Below are 18086 nucleotides of genomic sequence, written 5' to 3'. Positions count from 1 at the left end.
AATCTGATCAGTACTTTAATGTATCTAATCACACAGTAAAATGCCTCTAACAATTGAAGCTCTGCCAGATTAGGTAATAACTCCAACGACACAAGTGGATCGATTGGTAGATTGGACCACCTTAGACGAATTTTAACAAGGCTATCGAGCTTACATATCCAAGTAGGGAATGAGAGTAAAGGTCCACTTAAGTATAATCGTTTAAGCATTTGAGGAGGAGACTTTACATTCCTCAAATCGATACTCTCACATTTACTTTTTGAGAGTATATTGAGCGCTTGAAGATATTTCATTTCATCAATTAGAGAACACATATCATTTCCTTCAGACGCCTTGAGCCCTATGATTCCCAGCTTTCGTAGTTGCTTTTGTTTTTTCAACTCCGTCACCCAATTTTTAAGTCCAGCATTCAAGTCCATAAACGCAAGTTTTTGTAGTTGTAAGCATTTTCCCAGTAACCCTTCAGGTATCTTCACACAGTCACCACAACTGCCCACCCCCGACCACCAAAACTGCCCACCCCCGACCACCACCACTTACCCCTAAATTATCTCAGCAGCCAGCTTTGATGCATCATTATAATCCCGCATCCATTTCTCAGCAGGGGAAGTCATTTCTGCTGAAAGTATTCAAAACGTCCCAAACGCAAATGCGAATCGAGCCATTAATGTCACCGTCAACTGCAACACGCACTCATTGCGACACCGGTACTAACCCCAGAAAATCCATCGTCGAACGTTAATACAACCACCAAGGAGAAAAAAAGGGATTTTCGAATGGCTCGGAAGTGGTGGCGATCAGATCTGGGTTACCAGAGGCGGGTGTGGTGGTGGTCTGCATCGCCGGCGATATAGATGATGGAAATGAGATGTGAAGGTGAAAGAAGGTAGGAGTAATAATCCAATCGACTATTGTGGTGGTCGACGCCATCGTCAGTGTAAGCAGCCGCGGGTGGTTGCTTGCCGTGGTGCCGACAGCAGGCGGCACAGATACCAGTATGTGAATACCTAACAGTTGAGTGGGAAAGGGGGATAAGGAGAAGGAGAGAGAGTGTGGTTATGGCATGTGTGTCGGGAAGAGGATATGAATAATTGAATGTCAGCGCGTGTTTTATTGATTTGGGTTAGTTCGTACGGTTCGCACCATACTTTAGTTCGCACCTGACCCGACCCTATATATATATATATATATAAACGGCAAACATAAAATCGTTGTTGGATCTCTGAGCAATTTCCACTTGATTGCTTCTGTTTACAAATTCCCATTCCAATCCAAAGCAACAAAATAAATAAATTAAAGGTAAAGAGTAGTTGACATCAAGAGAAGGAACCTCAAGAGAGGGCTGGTAGGGTGGATTAAGAAACTGGCATTGAATCTTCGTACAATTGTTGGCTCTCTGAGAGATAGAAACATCGGTCCGTATCCCTGGAAAAAATAATAAATAAGAAAATTCACTATGAGATTCCCGCAATTGTTTATACAATTAGTCTGGCTGAAAACGGGTCGGAGCAAGTGACGGGTAATGTCACTCACAAAACGAATAGGGGGACAAGGTGGGGCACCTCCATGTGCTTCCCTCTCTCCTCTATTTGGGTCATTTGTGAGAGAAAATGGTATCCGTCACTCCAAAGTGACGAATACGTGCCGTCATAAATGAGATTTTGTGTTGTTTATACACATATATGAGTTGCAATAGAGATTAAAATATTGCTTTAAGATAACCTTAGGAATAAAAACAATGATTTACCTACTCGCCTCTAAGGACTTCTCTTGAATTTAGAGTGCGCCTTCCATATAAAAGTACCTAATAAAAAAAGAAACACTTTAATAGGGATTTAGTTAATTAAATTTTGAACAACAAACACAATCAGTAAGTGTATTTGAATATCCGTTGAAGTGATGGATTATCAGAGATCAAATATCCAAGAACGATAACATTGAGGCTTCTTAACTCTTCCAGTTGTTGGATTTCCATGTTCGAGTATATTTCAACTAACAAAATCAGTGAAAGGGTGATAAATTTTAAATATGTATTTGAAAGAAATTGAATAATGGAATTATCCGAGGAGATACATATTAAGTTAAGTAGAAGAATGGGAGGTGTTCAGAGGATAACCTCCATTTATAAAGGAATGGAACATTCATTAATCTTAATACGCTATTAGCAAAATAGTAGCATGGACTTAACCATGCAACATACCTGCCAATCTGCCATTTAATTCTTTGTAAACCACATTTATAGTTGTATTACATGTACAAATTTCGTTGTTCTAAATTAGAATTTTCAAACCCTTCAATTCTCATTGCTTATTGGTGACCGTTGAAATAGAGATATAGACTGGTAGTAAAGAATTGAGGACATTTTATATCCTTTCCCTCTTAATGATGTATCTAAGCACACACTATAAGTAACTAGTTGTTACACCGCGCCCAATTTGGTGCAATTCTAATCGGAAGTAATTTGGTGGAAATTAGTTGCCTTGATCGGTAACAAAACACGTAAGTTGAAACACTAAAATAGATGCTTTAACAATCTGCATAATAGGCAAAACACGAATGTAGTCAATTCCCACTATAATGCATCGTATGTGCAAAAGCATTTGAGTTGCTTCGTAGGATGGAGAATGAAGGGCTAATTCGGCCCGAGGCCGTTACCTTAATGTCTGGGTGCCTTGTTGCAACAAGAAGGGAGAATTAAGAGGTAATAGAGTTGATAGATAATCGTTCAAAAAAAATAGGAGTAGCTCAATAGAAATATTCAATGTCTCTATTGATCGAGAAACTATAAGTATTCAAAATTGCATTCCTGGTCTTAAGTGATCGAAACGATGTTCATCACAATACATGATCGTTATTTTGTTGTTTTCTGTACAAAAGAATGATCATACTACAAAATCAATTGCTGAGTATAGAATCATACGAGTATTGTTGAAGCCTTGGTAGTTGGTACGAGGCTCTAAACGTGGGAAGCATGAACAATAAGAAAAAAATTAAAGATTGTATGAAACATTGAAGTACAACAAAGAGCTCAAATCCTGCAACGCCAAACTCCTGAAGACCAAACAAGTACATAAAATCAGCCAGCTAGCATTGTATGAAACAATATTCTCAACCGTGAAACCATTCCTCTCAACTGTGAGACCATCCCAGATGTAATTAACGATTAATTCCTCAGCTACCTTTCATCTTCTCTAACTCCTACATCGACCGGTAAATATTTTAGAAACAATTTTTCGTAACATCCTCTATTCTAGTCAACATAAATATTGAACTGCCTTTCAATATTTATTTGAAGTCATCATAAATTGCCGTACTCCGTACAAATTTCTATTTAAAACTGAATGTGGAGAAAATGTAGTATTCTTATCAACTTAATAAATATCAACATTAAGGCCTCTTTTATTTGAAGGATCACTTTTAAAAAAATTACGATAGTTTTATATGATAAGGACATAACAACCAATTTTTTATAATGTTAAATGACGAGCCCGACCTTGAGAACCAGCAACAAGAATAGTCTATTTTTCCGGACCGGATCGGATTTTGCCCACCCCTATACACTACCATCAAACTCAATAAATTAGATCATAATGTATACCCATATGCATCAAAGGCCTTTATTTTCATATTTCAAAAATCAAGCTACAATGGTTCTCCAAGTAAGCAGTACCATAGGTATTGGTGGTATACAGTTATCCTGACCTCATTAACAAAACCGCTTGAAATAGTAGCACAATCACCACAAGGCCAATAAAAACTTCAGATGCTACTTATAATTAGACGAGGATGATCTCTTTTTTTCCCATTTCAATCAGATGAATCATGCATAACATTTTTTCTAGAAAAGATACGGCACCGTAAACTCATCCGGAGAAAATGATGTCGTAACATTTAGTTCAAAACTACTTGGAAATTAGACAAGGATGATCCCTTTGTTTTCACAATTCACATTTTCAACTGAGAAATTTGTGTTAATAAAATGAGGCAAAGAGCCAGGTTAGTACACTAATCCACCGTAATACCGTCCCTCTCTCTCTCGGTGTACTATGACTGAATGCTAAGGTACGACAACACTTTTCTTTGCTTGCCTTGCCCCCTTGTCCCCTTTCACAGAGAAAGGCAGAATTTCTTCACAAGGTTCTACTTCCGTATACTATGACGAAATGCCAAGGTACGGCAAAACGTTTCACTGCTTGCCTTGCCCCCTTTCACAGAGAAAGGGAGAATTTATTCACAAGGATATGAGATTTTACGGTATCTACAAGAGAAGTGGGGTCTTTATGAATAATATATCGTGTATCTAAATCCCTATTAAAAGAGTGTTGTTGATACAGATGTCCAAAGAATCACTGACTGTCCTTTAGCATTCAGTCAGTGTAATATGACTGAATGCTAAGGCACGACAACACTTTTCATTGCTTGACTTGCCCCCTTTCACAGATAAACGCAGAATTTCTTCGCAAGGGTCTACTTCCGTATACTATGACGAAATACCAAGGTACGACAACACTTTTCACTGCATGCCTTGCCCCCTTTCACAGAGAAAGAGAGAATTTATTCATAAGGATATGAGATTTTACGGTATCTATAAGAGTGGGCGGTCTTTATGAATAATACATCGTGTATCTAAATCCATATTCAAAGAGTGTGCTATTGAAACAGATGTCCAAAGAATCACACAGAGTATTAATCAAAGATACATCTTGACTCCATCTGTATTCACATTTGACCGTCGTTTAGTTATTCATACAAGAAAGCATTAGGCTTATCGTTCTTATGATCTTTTCATAGAAATCCATGTAAATTTGTCAAAATAAAATCAAAGAATTAACTGAAGATAAATACGACTGAATATAGATTTAGCAAGATCAATAGGACATACGTTGGAGGGTATGTTTCTGATATGGAGATTGGTAAGCATCCAACAAGATACCCGTACTCCGTTACATAACTTGTTGACGTCATCACTATCTTTTTTTGGGAGGCCTTGCTTAAGTTGCTTTCACTGCTCGCCTAATTTTGAGCTAATCAGTCCAAAATAGTACACTACGACACCAATTAAATGCACACTAAATATAACCAAGAGCTAAATTAAGTTACAAACAAAAAGACTCAAAAATCATAATGCACCTAAAACTGCGCCTAATATTGTCCTTATTTGTTATGGGTATGATGCCTTTGTTGGTGTCCTCGGTGACTAAGTGAGTCGTTTCTTTAGTGAAAAAGTATCGATAAATGTAAATGTATCACATTACTTTTTTCATAACATCAAAAGGGGTGAATAATTTAAGTTACTCTACACTAATTTGTTGGCGACTTAGGTTTGTAAGTTCCCCAAACTATGTAGGATATTCCTTGATTCTTTCCACTACTTTAAGTATCTGGCTCGATATCATCATATTCACTCAACAGGAATCGCTTATCAACTCTAGTAGATAAAAAATGCATACTCCACAGAGAATGATAAGAAGAAGCATTATAAGCATATGACTCATTTTGTTACTGATAAAGCAATTACACCTGTACTATTCCTTCAGGTTAGAAAAATTGAATACTACTAAACCTTTATATGGTGGGAATTATTTACGGCAGGGTTACCAAGTTGAACTTTATGAACACGCAGCATGAATAAGCGAAATGCTCTCAATAGAATCCAACGTAACTCTAACTAAAACCCATAATGCAGCGGAAATCAGATACGATACGTAATATTGCTTCTCATATACTCCATCCATCCCATTTTTATACTCCCCCTTTCTATTTTAGGGGGATTTAAGGAAAAGTGATGGACTACCAACTTTACCCCTTAAATTAAGGAAGAGTTGAGATATTAATTTTAAGTTATTCCATTTGAACTAATGTTAACTTAAAATTTCATGTCTTCTTCCCGAATTCAAGTCAAAATGAAACAGGTACCGACTTTTTTCCATTGTTTTTCTACTTCCCTTGCCATTCTCTCGAATGCTCCTGTCATTTCCTCTATTCTATTTTAGCCCCACCCAATTTTTGTTGCCTCTTGGATTAACCGGAAAATCACCAATTAGAAAAGAAGATGGGACCAATTCCAAATTACACAATGTCACTAAGGTATTCCAAATTTCATCAATTTACGTTACGTTTAATTTTTGCCTACAAAATAGCATGTGGGAGCTGGTAACTGAGTGGTTATGGAGCTAATAGATTTAAGATTTATGGGACTTGTGGATTAGCTATAGTACTTTTTGGTGGATTGACTATAGTAATATTTGGTTGAATGTTAAAAGTGGGTGGTGATGGAGCTGGAAAAATGAAAATTAATAGCGGTGATTTATTTTTATCACAATCTTGAGTTTGTATGAGTCATTAATTACGGGTGATTAAGGTTTTTAGCAACGGTTTTCATAGCTTTAAAACTTCATGTCTTCTTCCGAAATTCAAGTCAAAATGATGGATAGCTACTCATAAGTCAACAATTCAAACACAACTTAAAATCAAACATTGAACCAACAAGTTAAAACTAACTCTAAACCCCTAAAAACAGGCAACAATAAGACCCCAAATTTCATTAACCTGTCAAAAATAAATTTAAGAGAAGGAAGAGAAAACATACACTGATAAGAGATCTGGTTTTTGTAACATTCCAAGTCGATGCCGTTGTTTGCCTGATCTCCATTATTCTCAATAACTCCAATCACATTAAAAAAAGTGCCAAATATACGATTCAACTGAAGAAGCCAACAAAATTTGAAATAATTAGAGAAAATGAAGAAAACCAAGTATAAGATTCAAACGGAAGAGACGGAGACAAACAAATATAAGATTGAACTGGAAAAGACGGAGACAACCAATATAAAATTCAACCGGGAAAGCAAACAAAGACTCAAATAAATATGGTAAATGAATAAAGAAAAGAATTGAGGAAGTACCATAATTGAAATGGGAAATGACCGAATGAGTAGTATGCAGTGGGAAAATTGTAAAGGGGAAATGAGTGTATGGGAGGGAAAGACGGAAAGTGAGTGACTGAGGATTATTTTATGGACGAAAAAAAAAGCTTGGTCAAAGTTCGGAAGGCAAGTGAGTAGAGAATAAGGAGAGGGAAAGTAGAAGCAGGTAAGTGAGGGAGTAAAGTAGTAAGCAATTGACAAAAATGTAAAGGAAAATAGTGGGTTACTGCTCTGGTAACATTAAGGCCATTCTAAACTTCTTAAAGGGTTATAAACAGATATAGATTAAACACATACGACTTTAAAACAGAAGTGGTACCTCAATTAGAACCCCAAGTGAAATACTTCCCCACTTTCAGTAGTAACAACAATGTGAATATGTGATATTTTGCATCAGTAACGGCCTTCACCCAGCGAGAACCAAGCCCTAAGACCACTTGCCTTGGTATAATTACAGCAGCATGACCACTTCAAGAAGGCACAAAAGCAGAATATTAGTGCACAATACATATATCATGCAGAGCTACAAACGCATATTACCGCAATTAGATAGAAGTCGCAAGGAAGTGATACTCATTCGCTTCAGCACAGTAACTATGTGCATAACCAATTGTTTTGTATTGTTTGGTTCCACTTAAAAGTTAAGGAAAATTGGAGGGGGAGGTCATCGTTCTGCTCCACTCCGTCCATCGTTTTTCCTGATTTTCTCAGTACAACCAAACAACAGAAATATTGTCTGCAGCTGAAACGTCAACTCAAAAACAACTCTTAAATGATTCGTATATGTAGGCTCCACATCATTGGTTATATAGTCGTACGACAAATTTCTATTTATTTGTCCCATATTTATAGTCGTACGATAATATAGCAGTAAATTGCTACAGTAATTGCAATATCATACACATTGATGGGTGTTCTGAAGATATAGTTACGAGTCACTGAAGGCCAAAGTTATCATGCAAATCAAACTGTAACTTAAGGGAAAGTCATAAACCAAAAACAGTCGATTGTCCCTCCAAAAAACCTATTCAACTTCAGAAAAGAGGAATTTCTTAGAAATGTAGCTTCTATAGAGCTATCTATCTTCTATCCGTGCTTAATAACATTCAACTTAAGAGTAGCACACTTAGACAGTGTAGCCCAATACAGATTCTACCGACTAAAGAGCCACAAGAGGCTATTTCCTTATTTGAAGGCACAAGTTAAAGTGTTAGACCATAAAAAAAAAAAGACTAATTTCCAAAGAAATATACCTCCTGTTACAAAAAGGGATGGGTGGAGAGGGGAAAGACCACGTATGATCGTTAAGTAGATAAGACTATTGATCTTAAAAAATATCCCCTTACAAACTGAAAGTGCCAACATTGATTATCGAAATAAAGATTCATCTTAAGAGAGTAGAATTTCATCGGACTCACACGACTGAGTCACTGAGATAGCCTTTCCCTAGTTACCAGGCAAGGCATTCCAAATACTGGCATACTCAAAAGTCAAAACCCAGGCGGCCAGACTACAATTGAGAAATTAAAAAAGAACATTAACTAAGCAAGTAAGCATAATATATAAGTACTCAGATTTATACTATCTTTAAACAATGTGAAGTTCATAACCATCATCTCTCATTTTCTCTTCCAACGTAAGATCCACATAATAAGCATTTCCAGTTCCCAATAATAGAGCAAAGGCACATAAGCAGACATAAATTAGTAATGCTACTCTGAACTCAAATGTACTAACTAAAAGAAAACAAACATTGAAAATAAAAAGGAAGAAAGAAATTTTAAAAATGGGATTTGGAGATGAAGATGAATGATGAACACATCCGAGGCATGGAGAAGATTACCTTTCCCTGATTGATCGCCGCCTTTTGCATTCATTTCCAAAATTACAAGATATCCGAACAACCTAATTACAAACAACATACAAATAAGCGAGTATATACTATTAGGAGGATTACACGGAGTATTATTATTGTACATGGATTAGTCCAATACCGGTTCATATTGACGATCACATACCAAAAATAGAGCAAAGCACCAAAATAACCCAGGAATTAAAATTGCCCAAATTATTGCATGCAATCAATTTAAACCTAAGTAAAGACCCAAATTATTGCATGCAATCATTTAAACCAAAAAAAAGCTCCAAAGTATTGCACGGAATCAATTTAAACCCAAAAAACTAAACCCTAAATTATTTAATTTAACTTTCAATTAATGATCCACCTCAATAGTTAACATATAGGAAGAAAATCAGAATAATAAACAGGGCAACTTACCAACTAAGTGTTCGTATCAGCCTGTCTGAATTCGAGACCGGCATTGTTGCCGATCTGACATAGGTGAGCTGCTTTCTCGAGAGAAAAAAAAGAGGAAATAAGGTGATTGTTTTGGCTAGGAGAGAAGATAATGGGAAGGAAAAGCAGGAGAGTTAAAAGAAAAACATGACAGAGAAGATAGGAGAAAAGAAGCAGTAACTTGGTTTGGGTTCTTTAAAGAGTATGGAAAATAGAAAAGGGCAAAAATGGGAGAAATGGGAAATGTTACTCTTGGAGTCTTGGAGTCTTGGGTTTGGGATGGATATGGATATGGATATGGATATGGATATGGATATAGGCACCTCAAATATGTAATACTACCTCCGTCTTACACAATTGAACGTTGAAAACGAAATACGAAATAAAAACGAAAAGTTTGAATTACATATATTTCAATATTTTAATTTAGCGCAAATTGAAAACGAGAAAAGAAAAATGAAAAATTGAAAAATTGAAAAATTGAAAATGAAAATTGTAAAAGGGGAAGGGAAATGTGAAAGGCTAAGCCCTAAGTCCTAATTCATCAAAACAAACATCCCACATTCCCAATGGCCGCACCTCTCTTCTTCTCTTCCTTCCTGCAAACTTCATCAAACAACAAGAAACCATAACGAGATCGATCCGGCGTCAAGTCGTCAGCTACCTACTAATTCTTTCATTGTTCCTTGATCTCTTCTTCTCTTCCTTCATGCGATCTTGTAAACCTAAGGTGCCTACTATTCTCCGTCTTAATTTTTAATTTTGTTGTTTTGATTATAGATCTCATCGTTGTCTTGATGCGATCTAGTAATCTTAATTTTTAATTCTCTTCTTCTCTTCCTTCATGCGATCTACTAATCTTATCTTCCATTTTTTCGGGTTATTTCATACACTAAGTACTCAATAAATAAATTACCCATCCTATTTGAACAATAGAAACGATTGTTGTACCTGCAAATGATTATTGGGTACAACAATAGATCGAATAGTGAGAAATTACTAATGACGATTTGCTGATTGGCTTAAAATTAAGTGTTTGAAACTTAATTTCAAACTAATAACGATTGATGTTAATACACAGAGTACTCAATAAAGAAATTAACTTACTGTAATACCCCCGCAACGATTCACAATAACAGGTTATTTTAATAGCAAGACTATTTACTCTGCCCGGTATATTTCACCTGGAATATCGAACTCTAATTTCACCAAGCACAGGTGAAATTTATTTTACAGTTTGCATATGCATTTGTCCTATACACTTGCATTAACATGACAATGGTGCGTTGACTGTCTTTCTTCATAGTACATTGATTTATGTTGTGTACCATGGTTTTGCAGCTCTGGATTCTTATTTTTCATGCTATTCTATCCTCCATCTAATTATCGACCTATCCTATTACATGCTTTGAATCAATTTAACTTGCTTGAGGATTGTGTGTGAGAAAATTCTTGGAAAGTGCATTGATTATAACAACAGCAGCGACATCTGTAACAGCAAATTTTGTATCGCAAAGTAAATGTAATACAAAATAGGAAACAAATGAATTTTTTATAAATATCAGAAAGTTTATGTGTACAATCTCTAATGTATCCTCTGATTCTAAATGTCGTAGTGGATCACGTAAACGCTGTCTGTAGTAGAGGCGCGAACGTTGTATTTGAATGACACATGTAGAGGTTGTATGCACTTTGTAGGAGGTGTCGATTTGTATTCTTGAGAGGGTCACTGCGACTTGTTCTCTCTTAAATGTTGTAGCTTGAACTTAAATTTCTTGGGCAGGCGGCACAGTTTTGGTGTGCTTGTTGACTGCTTGCAGAGGTGTCTTGTAGAGAGAATTTATAGAGCTTTTGTGTCTTCTTCTCTCTGAAATTTATGATTATGATTTCTTTAACTTCTGAAATGAATGGAAATGGCTCTATTTATAGAGTTTTAATTTCCTTTGGTGGACTTTGACATTCACAGGCCCATTTATGGGTTTATTAGTGAACCTGGCCCAAATTTGATCTTTTTCGGGTTTAATGATCCGGATAACCCATTTTGTAATCCGAGTCGACCCGTATTTCATTTAATCGGGGCAAATTAATTAAATCGAGCTAAAATTTAGCATTAACTCAGATTTGTTAATTTATTTTATTTATTCGGCACATTAATAAATTTTCAGTGCCTACAAATTGCCCCCCCAGGACCTTGTCACGTGCACTATTTAGTGTCTTGACGTGGGGAGGTCTCGATTCATTTTGGCTTTGACTTGGAAGTCGATGATGAGCACCCTAACTTGTCACGAAGGTAGCTCCACTTTGCTTGACTTGAAAGTCAGTGACACCTCAATTTGTCGTCGAGGTAGTCCATTTTTCTTGTAATGTCGCCCTATCATTATCTGATTTGACGGATGACATTTTGTTTGACTTGGAAGTCGATGTGTACCGGCAAGGCCGCAAACTTGTTGCAAGGGTAGCCCTTTTTTTACGTCACCCTGTCATTTCTAGACTTGGCGGTTGACATTTTTTTTGTCTGACTTGAAAGTCAAGGCGTACCCAAACTTGTCGTAAAGGCGGCCTCATAATTTCTTGTCGCCACCCTGTCATTTTTTCTGATTTGGCGGATGACAAATTGCTCCCAATATACTTGCATTTACCTCCGTACCCAACCGCATGGTATGATGAATTACAATTTTAAATAGTAAGTCATGGGTCGAATGGTACAAGCCGTATATCCACCTAGACTTGAAATTTACGGTAACACCCGGGATAATATTAGGAAACACAAACTTTATCAATGAGTTTCCTTATTTTCTTGGATTCTATACTCCTTCGGCCACAAAGGCTTGCATTGGAATTAGGGTTAAAGTCAACCCATATCTATAAATACACCAAACCTCCCTGATAATTTTCATGATTATTGATGCCATCACCTCTGACTCTCTAATGTTCTGCCGCTGCCGATGTCGAATTTAGGCCGACACATGTAATACTCATTATCCGTTTTTTTTCGTATTCATACAGAGTATAGCGGAATTCAATATAGCGCATAGCATGAATTCAGTTACTCGCATTATCCCTGTCAAGTTGTCATTAGTTTTTTTTTTTTTTTTTTTTTTTTTTTTTTCAATTTGTCTTTTCTTTTCTTCTGCCGCAAGCTTCTGAAAATAGGGTTTAGAGACCACCACGTGCCTATTTATACCTAACCGACTTGGATCTCTTGATCAACGTTGATAACATTCGACCGCTGTCCATGATTCTGACTGACACTGGTATATGCGTAGTTCTATACTGTAGGCCTATTTCTTCTTTGTCATCTAAGTTTTAACTTGCAGCCATGATTATTTCATCTTTCATCACTCTTGTTTGACTATCCGTGAGCTGTAAGTCCGTCTCGAAACTTATCGTGATCTGATAATCTCAAACCAGTTTCAATCTTATATTCATGGAGATGCCTTTCCAAGGCGGTGGACAGGTTGCAGCAATTTTGTCATCGAATACGGTAGCTTCATCCTTATCCCTTTTCTTTAGTCTCAATTCACATACTACCTTGTGAATGCTTGAACTAACCAAGTTTTCTTTTAAAAGGAAATTTGATTGATCAGTACATATCCAACCATGTTCCTTAGGAAATTAAGAAGCAAATTTTACTCGATCTCTCTCAATTTCAGCAACATTTCATCATTGCACCACCGTAAATATTCACCGGCGCACTGTTCAACGGAGTTTACGGCTTTTTTATGGGGATGTCGGACATTTTTGCTTTTGGTCTCGTATACACCATAATAGTGATGACACCGCTAGATAAGGAGGCGCGGATACACACACCAAGCTACGCTGTCCAACCGCTTGCACTACTTCGAGGTTGGTGCTGACTTGTGTACTCTTTGAGGCTTGAGGTTGTGAAGACTTAAAATGTAGTACTGAATTCAGTGTATGCAAGCTGAGCTTGATGACAATAAAAAAAGACGTTGCTCGGGCATTAGATGAATAGAATACATTCCATTCCTCATGATGCTACGTACTGAGAAATAAAGCTGTGAGGTATTAACTTGCATTTTCACACTTGTCAGTTGTATTCGGTGGATTGACACTTCAATATGAGTCTGTTTATACTCTTTTGGAGGTATAAACATTCATATCTCATTTTTTTAGTTTATAGATACACACTATTTGTATATTTTTGCTTATTTTTGCCCCATCCCTTTCTTGCATGCTGGTTTGTTAGTACGTGCAGGAATCATGCTACAAACGGCTTGTTTAGAGGCTATTCCAGGTTGGATCATTTCGAGACTCTTGGGAATTGTCATGTAATGTACTCGAACCGTCGAGGGCATGGAGATTTTGGATTTTACTCCGGTCGGATCATTTCGATTCTCCTTTGGAGTTATCATGCAATGTACCCGATTCGTCGACCGCACGAAGATTTGGAGGTAACTCCGGTCGGATCATTTCGATTCTCCTTTGGAGTTATCATGCAATGTACCCGATTCGTCGACCGCACGAAGATTTGGAGGTAACTCCGGTCGGATCATTTCGATTCTCCTTTGGAGTTATCATGCAATGTACCCGATTCGTCGACCGCAGGAGGCGCAAGAGATAAGAGACTGCGAGCTACTCCGAGTCATGCGATGTGCCGACCAGTCGACAGGAAGAGCGAGACAACGAGCTACTCTCCTAGGAAATGTCATTTGTTGACTGCAAGAGGCTGCAAACCACGAAGTGTATTTCACAAGATCAAACCAACGTAGTTCAAAGATGGCAGGTGTTTGTTTGGAGGCGTGGCTGCACTTGAACAAAGTGTTTGTCCAAATTGCCTACGTACTCACAAAGCTGACAGAGCTGACAACTTGCAAGATCAAGCCAATGTAGTTCATAAAGAGGGATGATGTTTGTTTAGAAGTGTGGCTGCACTTGAGCTACGTGTTCACCCAAGTTGCCTACGTACCTGTAAAGCACGAAGTACCTTACAAGATCAAGCCGACGTAGTTCATAAAGAGGGATGATGTTTGTTTGGAAGTGTGGCTGCACTTGAGCTACGTGTTCACCCAAGTTGCCTACGTACCTGTAAAGCACGAAGTACCTTACAAGATCAAGCCGACGTAGTTCATAAGGACGGAAGGATGTTTTTTGTTTTTTTTTGTTTTTTTTTGGTATGCAGTTTAACCTCTTGCTTAGGAGCTTTGGTGTGTAGTTTAAGCTCTTGCTTAAGAGCCTTCATTGTTGAGCCTCAAGAATAGTAGCGCTTCAAGAATTTTTCGTTGATTGGACCGACACGCACACCGTCTTCATCAACAATCTTATAAGCACCATTTGTGTAGACCTCCTGTACCATGTATGGACCATCCCACTTAGAGGTGAATTTACCAACTGGCTTGTGAGAGGTGATGATTGGCCTTCGTACTGCAAGGACGAGGTCTCCTACTTGGAAAGAACGAGGGCGCACCTTTTTATTGAATGCGCGTGACAACCTCGCTTGATAGTATTGGAGCTTTTGTTGGGCCTCTAATCTTTTTTCGTCGAGAGACTCTAACTCTGTTAATCGCAACTTGTCCTTATCATCATCTGTGAGTCCCTCCTGAATAGCAATGCGTAAGGAAGGCATCTGCAACTCCAAAGGCAACACGGCCTCCACTCCATACACCAACGCGTACGGGGTTGCCTGAGTAGGTGTTTTGTATGTGGTACGGTCTGCCCATAACGCCTCACCAATTCTTTCATGCCAATCTCGCTTTGACTTTGCTACTACTTTTCTCAACAAGTTACAAAGAGTTTTATTGAAGGCTTCAGCCAAACCATTTGCAGAGGCATTGTACATGGATGACTTGTATTGTTTGAACTTGAATTTTTCTCCCAGACTTGTCATCATATGGTTGAAAAATTGTTTCCCATTTTCAATTGTGATACGTTGAGGTACACCGTATCTGTAGATGATTTGGGTTCTAATGAAGTCCACAACATTTTCTTTCTTCACTTCCCGTAGTGTGATGGCTTCTGCCCATTTTGAGAAGTAGTCAGTGGCAGCGAGGATATACTCGTGTCCATTTGAGGCCTTTGGAGTAAGAGGTCCCATAACATCAAGTCCCCAAGCTTCAAAGGGCCATGAAGAAACAGTAGGATGCAACGGCTCTGGTGGTTGGTGTATGAAGTTTGCGTAGAACTGACAGGGTTCACATTTTTTCGCAAAGTCCATACAATCTTGTACCATGGTTGGCCAGTAATACCCCATTCTCTTTACGCGATCATGAAGTTTAGGCCCATATTGTTGAGCGCCACAAATTCCAGAGTGAGCTTCATGCATTGCTTCAACAGCTTCGTCCTTGCTTAGACACCTCAACCATTGGCCTGAGAAAGAACGTCTGTAGAGCGTCCCTTTATAGTGAATAAAATTTGGAGCATGTCGACGTATCTCAACCTTGTGTCTGGGATCATCAGGTAATTTTTGGTGGTCCAAGAAATCAATGATAGGTTGACGCCAATCATCTTCATCAGCTGTGTAGACGCATATCATGTTGGTTGTGTCTATATTTTCTTCTCCTTCAAGCAAAGATATCGCCCGGTGATTTGCAAATCGTGACTTGCATAGACTCTTCTCGCCCCGATGCCAAAGTGGCTGCAAGATTAGCAAGCGCGTCGGCCAACTTATTGGCACTCCTTGGTACATGACCAACATGGATGTCGTCAGTGATGCAAGAAGGTGTAATGCCCGTTGATGGTAGGGAATCAAGTCTTCTTTTTTCACTTCATATTCACCAAGGACTTGGTTGACCACTAACTCTGAGTCTCCGTAGATGTCCATATCCCTGACGCCTATTTCAATCGCCATTTGAAGGCCGAGTATAAGAGCTTGGTATTCTGCCATATTATTCGTGCACAACTGAGTAAGTGTAAAGGCATATGGCATGAGATGATTTTGTGGAGTTACAAACACAACTCCAGCTCCAGCTCCATCTTGCCTTGCAGCACCATCAAAGTACATCTGCCATGGAGGTAGAACGTCCACGTAGAAAATTTCTTCTCCTGGGAGGTCATCTGAAATTTCCCACTCTGCTGGCACTGGATGATCAGCAAAGAAGTCGGCGATAGCTTGACCTTTCACAGCCTTTTGAGGCACGAACACCAAGTCATACTGCTTAAGCAACATTGCCCATTTCGCAAGTCTTCCAGATAAGACTGGTCTTGAGAGTATGTACTTGATTGGATCAGCTTTTGAGACCACATGTACGGTATGCGCCTGCATGTAGTGCCTCAACTTCTGGATGGCAAACACCAAAGCAAGACATATCTTCTCTATAGGCGCGTAATTCAACTCAGCTCCAACCAAGGTACGACTCAGGTAGTAGAGTGCTCTCTCCTTGCGGTCTTCAATTTCTTGAGCACACATTGCCCCCAGTGAGCGTTCTTATGCTGCAATATAGAGGACAAGTGGCCTTCCTGGAATTGGTGCCCCCAGCACTGGCGCGTTGGCCAAGTACTTGATGCTATCAAAAGCATTTTTGCATTTTTCATCCCATTGAAATGGAGCATCCTTTTTCATGAGATGGCTAAACGACTGACAACGCCCGACTAAGTTAGAGATGAACCTTCGGATGTATGCCAAACGTCCTTGCAATCCGCGCAACTCTTTCAATGTCTTTGGTTCCGGCATTTCGTTGATAGCTTTGATTTTTGTTTGGTCAATTTCAATGCCTCTATGCCTGACCACAAAACCTAAGAACTTCCCAGATGTGACTCCAAATGCGCACTTGAGTGGATTCATCTTGAGTTGACATTTTCTAAGTCTTTCAAAGACGGTTCGAAGGTCTTTGATATGGTCTTCTCTTTTCTTTGATTTGACAACCACGTCATCAACATAACACTCTATTGTTTTATGCAGCATGTCATCAAAGATCTTTTGCATTGCGCGTTGGTACGTAGCGCCAGCATTCTTCAATCCAAACGGCATGACTGTGTAGCAGAAGATCCCTTTTGGGGTTCGAAAACCTGTTGCTTCTTGATCTTCAGGTGCCATATGTATTTGATTGTAACCAGCAGTACAATCCATGAATGAGAGGGCTTCATGACCAGTGGTTGCGTCAATCATCAACTCTCAGAATCGGCAAAGGGAAGTCATCCTTCGGGCATGTATCATTAAGGTCTCTGAAGTCGACACATATGCGCAGTTGTCCATTCTTCTTTCTGACTGGGACAATGTTTGTTATCCAGGTAGAATATTTGACTTCTCGAATGAAACCTGCTTCAATGAGTTTATTGACTTCCTTTTCAATTTCAGGTACAAGCTCCGGCCTGAAACGACGTTGAGGTTGCTTTTTGGGATTGGTGCCTTTCTTGATTGCTAGACGATGAACTGCAATTTTTGGGCTGAGTCCAGGCATCTCCTTATAGCTCCAAGCGAAGACATCCTTGTACTCGACCAACAACTTGTAGTACTCCTCTTCTTCTTCCTTAGTCAGCAGAGCACTGACATAAATGGGGCGAGGATCTTCAGTAGTTCCCAAATTGAGTTCCTTGAGTTCATCTACAGTCGATTGCCCCCCGTCTTCAAGTGTTTCAGGGGCCTCGTCCGCCTCAACTTCTTCGTTCTCGTCAGGTATCTCTTCTACTGTGATGTGATATGACGACGTTGTAATTTCTAAGTCACTTGACTTCTTTGTATCACAGGGACATGAAGATGAAGGCACAAGCTCTTCGGCATTATTTTGCTGACTAGTAAGAATTAGTACGCGCCTCCTTGTTTTGAGTGGCTCATGTTGGATGATATCCACTACTTGCATACGCTTCATGCGAGATGGTATTGCGCTTCTCAAGTCATCGCTTACTCTTACTTCTTCTTCATTTTGTGTTGCAGAAGTTGAGAGAGGACGACCCTTGCCACTATTCTT

General features: G+C 38.7%; 1 protein-coding gene and 1 long non-coding RNA gene across 5 annotated transcripts; both read right to left on the bottom strand.

The window, feature by feature from the left end:
* Positions 1-2789: 2789 nt before the first annotated feature.
* On the bottom strand, positions 2790-9390 carry LOC141627193 (uncharacterized). Of its 4 annotated transcripts, none has more exons than XR_012536745.1 (6): positions 9205-9390; positions 8770-8831; positions 7246-7394; positions 6590-6704; positions 4883-5005; positions 2790-3198 (listed from the first exon to the last, which is right to left on the bottom strand). It is a non-coding gene; the product is annotated as an uncharacterized LOC141627193 (long non-coding RNA). The 4 variants fall into 4 exon arrangements; XR_012536747.1 differs by having other exon boundaries at positions 2790-3051; XR_012536746.1 differs by having other exon boundaries at positions 2790-5013.
* A 5044-nt stretch (positions 9391-14434) lies between these two features.
* On the bottom strand, positions 14435-16588 carry LOC141629111 (uncharacterized). Its single transcript, XM_074442168.1, has 2 exons — positions 15429-16588; positions 14435-15128 (listed from the first exon to the last, which is right to left on the bottom strand). The coding sequence occupies exons 1-2, from the start codon at positions 16586-16588 to the stop codon at positions 14435-14437; spliced, it is 1854 nt and encodes a 617-aa protein (XP_074298269.1).
* Positions 16589-18086: the final 1498 nt, after the last annotated feature.

The sequence above is a fragment of the Silene latifolia genome, chromosome Y (assembly GCF_048544455.1).
Source record: "Silene latifolia isolate original U9 population chromosome Y, ASM4854445v1, whole genome shotgun sequence".
NCBI classification, from domain to species: Eukaryota; Viridiplantae; Streptophyta; class Magnoliopsida; order Caryophyllales; family Caryophyllaceae; genus Silene; species Silene latifolia.
The sequence above is the reverse complement of the archived record's forward strand: the minus strand, read 5'-3'. Positions and strand labels throughout refer to the sequence as shown.

Bases quoted from the DNA above. Each gene is read 5' to 3' on its own strand.
- LOC141629111 (XM_074442168.1), bottom strand. From the start codon at position 16,588: ATGTGTGCTCAAGAAATTGAAGACCGCAAGGAGAGAGCACTCTACTAC. The intron at 15,129-15,428 runs GTATTACTGGCC...AATCATCTACAG, and splicing joins GATCGCGTAAAGAGAATGGG to ATACGGTGTACCTCAACGTA.